The 6,175-nt window shown below is 44.6% G+C and overlaps 1 protein-coding gene across 1 annotated transcript in view; it reads left to right on the plus strand.

Annotated features, from left to right (window-relative positions):
* The first annotated feature begins 654 nt into the window (after positions 1 to 654).
* The window catches only part of LOC123750240 (involucrin-like), a 51,111-nt gene continuing 45,590 nt past the window's right edge, over positions 655 to 6,175 (plus strand). The window contains exon 1 of the mRNA XM_069307115.1: positions 655 to 754. Within this exon, the coding sequence (XP_069163216.1) occupies positions 655 to 754 (100 nt within the window). The remainder of the gene's footprint in view (positions 755 to 6,175) is intronic.

Here is a 6,175-nt window from a genome sequence, read left to right on the forward strand (position 1 = left end):
AGCACATATGGCACAGTACTGCCATATGTAGTACTGTCCCGCCAAACACACCGAAACTACGACGTTGGTACAACGTTCGAACAAGTTTTAACACCTCCTAACCAGTTATAACAACCAATATAGCAAGTTGTAACAACGTTCTAATACGTCATAAACACGTTAAGCCAAGATGTAACAACTTTATTACAAGTTGTAACAAGCGGAAAATAGAGACAGTTTCGGTTTGTGTTTCCAGGGGTGACACCTCGGCTTACAAATGCCCCTATTTACAAACTTTTTGGGTTATGAGCTCAATTTCTTCGTAAAATCTGATTCGGGTTACGAGCTTTGCCTCTGGAAATGAAATTTGTTGATACGCGTATGGCAGACCTAGCGCGTGGTGGCACGGCGATGGCACCTCAGTTTACCAGTGCCTCCCGGCTGGTTGATACCTGGTTGATGGGGTTCTGGGAGTTCTTCTACTCCCCAAGCCCGGCCCGAGGCCAGGCTTGACTTGTGAGAGTTTGATCCACCAGGCTGTTGCTTGGAGCGGCCCGCAGACCCACATACCCACCACAGCCCGGTTAATGACAATCATGTCTGAATTCTTTGTAAAGAATTAGTTTTTATCAGATTTTTGGGTATTTGAACATAAAAGTTATTATATATCTCACCATGGGTCCCAAGAAAGCCAGTGGTAAGGTTCAAGCCAAGAAAACACATGTGAGAATGACCATAGAGGAAAAACAAGAGATCATTCATAAATGTGAAAATGGTATGAGGGTTGTTGATGTAGAGCGGAGGATGTCCCTTTCTCATTTATTAAGAAAATGTGTGCAGTATGGGAAGAATTGCAAAGTTTTCCTGAAAAGTGTCACTCAAATCAAGCTGTAGCAGACCGTTGTGTTAACCTTTTTAATGACAGTGTGATGTCTTACTTCAGCCAAGTTATCTTGAGGTTATCTTGAGATGATTTCGGGGCTTTAGTGTCCCCGCGGCCCGGTCCTCGACCAGGCCTCCACCCCCAGGAAGCAGCCCGTGACAGCTGACTAACACCCAGGTACCTATTTTACTGCTAGGTAACAGGGGCATAGGGTGAAAGAAACTCTGCCCATTGTTTCTCGCCGGCGCCCGGGATCGACCCCGGGACCACAGGATCACAAGTCCAGCGTGCTGTCCGCTCGGCCGACCGGCTCCCAATGTGTTACAATGTAGGGAAAACAAGTGTCGCTAGACATATTTTTAGTGAGAAAAAGAAGCAGTGAGCCACAAGGGGCCTCGTAGCCTGGTGGATAGCGCGCAGGACTCGTAATTCTGTGGCGCGGGTTCGATTCCCGTACGAGGCAGAAACAAAGGGGCAAAGTTTCTTTCACCCTGAATGCCCCTGTTACCTAGCAGTAAATAGGTACCTGGGAGTTAGTCAGCTGTCACGGGCTGTTTCCTGGGGGTGGAGGCCTGGTCGAGGACCGGGCCGCGGGGACACTAAAGCCCCGAAATCATCTCAAGATAACCTCAAGAAGCAGGTCCTATAGTGGTATGCAGGCAAAACGGACCAGAGTGTGTACCCCAAAGAAGTCATCACTGCCTGATGTTATAATGGAAGGGGATTACCTTTCCAAACACTAACACCACCTATCCTCCTACCTCCTCCTCACTGTCTTCCATACGCCAACAAGAGTCATCAGTAAAGGTAGATAATAACTTGTACATACTTTAGTACTGAAGATTTGGGTGAATTAGGAATAAAATATACTTTGAAGTTAATTTTTTGGGGGAGTCTGGAACGGATTAATCCAATTTACATTATTTCTTATGGGAAAATTCGCTTCAGTTTCCGAATATTCAGCTTACGAGCCGTCTCTGGGAACGGATTAAATTTGAAAAATTCTAATATTCTAAAATATGCCAATTATTGAATTCGGTCATGGGTCATATTTTGCCCAAACCCCCCCTGCAGTTTTCAAACTATCTGAAATTCGGAAATTTGACTCCTGAGCGTGATTTTTGAGCCGAATTCCTGACTCTCTGCACCTATTTTCATTTACAAATTACGAATTTTTATACCGAAAATATGCCAATTACTGAAAACGGCGATGGGTCATATTTTGCCCCCCCCCCTGCACTTTTCAAAATATCTGAAATATCGGAAATTTGACTCCTGAGCGTGATTTTTGAGTCGAATTCTGACTCTCTGCACCTATTTTCATTTTCAAATTACGACTTTTTACACCATATATATACTAATTACTGAAAACGGTCATGGGTCATATTTTGCTCAAACCCACCTGCAGTTTTCAAAATATCTGAAATGTCGGAAATTTGACTCCTGGGCGTGATTTTTGAGTCGAATTATGACTCTCTGCACCTATTTTCATTTACAAATTACGAATGTTTATACCGAAAATATGTCAATTATTGAAAACGGCCAACAGACACAACCATAGAATCAACAGAGACAACCACAGAACCAACAGACACAACCACAGAACCAACAGACACAACCACAGAACCAACAGACACAACCATAGAACCAACAGACAACCACAGAACCAACAGCCACCACCACAGAACCAACAGACACAACCACAGAACCAACAGACAGCCATAGAACCAACAGACAACCATAGAACCAACAGGAGCAACCATAGAACCAACAGGAGCAACCATAGACCCACCAGACACAACCACAGAACCACCAGGAACCACTACCACAGAACCACCAGGAACCACTACCACAGAACCACCACAGAACCAGCTCCTCCAACACACCTACACATATATACACAACCCTCTCCCCCCCCCCTCCTATACACCTTCCAGCCCAATCACTCACACTCGAATATTTCCTAAGCAGGAGAAATTTTTCTTAGTTTCCCCGACCCGAATTGGTCTCCCGGCCAACAACTGCCTCGTTAGTTGTGTTTCTCGGGAGTTCTTGAGTGTTTTTCATGGTCCGGGTTTGAGGTCTGGGTGTCAGCGGGCCGGATTAGAGAGAAAGAAAGTACGTGCTTCAAAGTAATGCTCAACCCTTCCATCTCAACCAACGATTGGAAAACACTTCAACAGCACTTGCAGACAGGTGGGGGATTGGGGGATTGGGGAGGGGGGAGGAGGATGATTAGAGGTAGGTTAAGGGGTGTTTTGGAGGTTATGGGAACTGAATTTTGAAGGGTAAGTAATGTGGTTTGTATATGTAAACTATTAATGTGAGATGGTATATTTTTATATATTTTTATATATATTCACACACACAGTCTCGAAGAAGAGGATATGCAGCACCCGGAGAGCCTTGTCTATCTATATATATATATATATATATATATATATATATATATATATATATATATATATATATATATATATATATATATATATATATATTATTAAATATGACCGAAAAAGTAAGATTAATAATTCTAACACGAATTTTCTCAATCTTTCGTACATTACGCTTCACTGTTGGAGGTAAATCAAAAATCACTTCTCCAAAATTCATTTTTATTTCTTAGTCTGACGCGACACGGGCGCGTTTCGTAAAACTTATTACATTTTCAAAGACTTCACAAATACACAACTGATTAGAACTAGCGTTTCCCTGATTTTATATCTACATTTGAGTGAGGTGGGAAGGGTGATGTGGCATTACATTTGAGTGAGGTGGGAAGGGTGATGTGGCATTAACACAAGACAGAACACTAGAGGATATCAATAGGGTATTAAAAGTATCAACACAAGACAGAACACGAAACAATGGGTATTGAATAGAAGTGTTTGTAGAAAGCCTATTGGTCCATATTTCTTGATGCTTCTATATTGGAGCGGAGTCTTGAGGTGGGTAGAATATAGTTGTGCAATAATTGGCTGTTGATTGCTGGTGTTGACTTCTTGATGTGCAGTGCCTCGCAAACGTCAAGCCGCCTGCTATCGCTGTATCTATCGATGATTTCTGTGTTGTTTACTAGGATTTCTCTGGCGATGGTTTGGTTATGGGAAGAGATTATATGTTCCTTAATGGAGCCCTGTTGTTTATGCATCGTTAAACGCCTAGAAAGAGATGTTGTTGTCTTGCCTATATACTGGGTTTTTTGGAGCTTACAGTCCCCAAGTGGGCATTTGAAGGCATAGACGACGTTAGTCTCTTTTAAAGCGTTCTGTTTTGTGTCTGGAGAGTTTCTCATGAGTAGGCTGGCCGTTTTCCTGGTTTTATAGTAAATCGTCAGTTGTATCCTCTGATTTTTGTCTGTAGGGATAACGTTTCTATTAACAATATCTTTCAGGACCCTTTCCTCTGTTTTATGAGCTGTGGAAAAGAAGTTCCTGTAAAATAGTCTAATAGGGGGTATAGGTGTTGTGTTAGTTGTCTCTTCGGAGGTTGCATGGCTTTTCACTTTCCTTCTTATGATGTCTTCGATGAAACCATTGGAGAAGCCGTTATTGACTAGGACCTGCCTTACCCTACAGAGTTCTTCGTCGACTTGCTTCCATTCCGAGCTGTGGCTGAGAGCACGGTCGACGTATGCGTTAACAACACTCCTCTTGTACCTGTCAGGGCAGTCGCTGTTGGCATTTAGGCACATTCCTATGTTTGTTTCCTTTGTGTAGACTGCAGTGTGGAAACCTCCGCCCTTTTCCATGACTGTTACATCTAGAAAAGGCAGCTTCCCATCCTTTTCCGTCTCGTAAGTGAAACGCAGCACGGAACTCTGCTCAAATGCCTCCTTCAGCTCCTGCAGATGCCTGACATCAGGTACCTGTGTAAAAATGTCGTCAACATACCTGCAGTATATGGCCGGTTTCAAGTTCATGTCGACTAAGACTTTTTGCTCGATGGTACCCATGTAGAAGTTTGCAAACAGGACACCTAGGGGAGAACCCATGGCGACCCCATCTACTTGCTTATACATGTGCCCATCCGGGCTCAAGAAGGGTGCCTCTTTAGTACAAGCTTGGAGTAGTTTCCTCAGAATACTTTCTGGCATGTCAAGAGGAGTACAGGCTGGATCACGATACACTCTGTCAGCTATCATTCCGATTGTCTCGTCCACAGGTACGTTGGTAAACAGCGATTCTACGTCCAACGAGGCTCTTATCCCTGTGGCCCGTGCGCCCCGCAGTAAGTCCACAAATTCCTTTGGAGACTTCAGGCTGAAGGCGCAAGGAACATAAGGAGTCAGCAGGCCGTTGAGTCGCTTCGCCAGTCTGTACGTGGGTGTGGGTATCTGGCTAATGATTGGCCAGATACCTGACCAAATGATTCTCTGACCAAACTAAGTTCCAAAGGGTAACGAAGGACACTACAGCCGAATTAAAAGCAAAGGTCAACAAACTGATCGAAACTGTGAACGCCAAGAAATCCGGACTCCACCTGCCAAAGATCATTGGGGAATATAAACCTGGATATGCGTATGGAAATGTCAAGACGCACAAGCCTGGAAACCCACTTCGGCCAATCATTAGCCAGATACCCACACCCACGTACAGACTGGCGAAGCGACTCAACGGCCTGCTGACTCCTTATGTTCCTTGCGCCTTCAGCCTGAAGTCTCCAAAGGAATTTGTGGACTTACTGCGGGGCGCACGGGCCACAGGGATAAGAGCCTCGTTGGACGTAGAATCGCTGTTTACCAACGTACCTGTGGACGAGACAATCGGAATGATAGCTGACAGAGTGTATCGTGATCCAGCCTGTACTCCTCTTGACATGCCAGAAAGTATTCTGAGGAAACTACTCCAAGCTTGTACTAAAGAGGCACCCTTCTTGAGCCCGGATGGGCACATGTATAAGCAAGTAGATGGGGTCGCCATGGGTTCTCCCCTAGGTGTCCTGTTTGCAAACTTCTACATGGGTACCATCGAGCAAAAAGTCTTAGTCGACATGAACTTGAAACCGGCCATATACTGCAGGTATGTTGACGACATTTTTACACAGGTACCTGATGTCAGGCATCTGCAGGAGCTGAAGGAGGCATTTGAGCAGAGTTCCGTGCTGCGTTTCACTTACGAGACGGAAAAGGATGGGAAGCTGCCTTTTCTAGATGTAACAGTCATGGAAAAGGGCGGAGGTTTCCACACTGCAGTCTACACAAAGGAAACAAACATAGGAATGTGCCTAAATGCCAACAGCGACTGCCCTGACAGGTACAAGAGGAGTGTTGTTAACGCATACGTCGACCGTGCTCTCAGCCACAGCTCGGAA

This window comes from Procambarus clarkii, chromosome 59 (assembly GCF_040958095.1).
Source record: "Procambarus clarkii isolate CNS0578487 chromosome 59, FALCON_Pclarkii_2.0, whole genome shotgun sequence".
Lineage (NCBI taxonomy): Eukaryota > Metazoa > Arthropoda > Malacostraca > Decapoda > Cambaridae > Procambarus > Procambarus clarkii.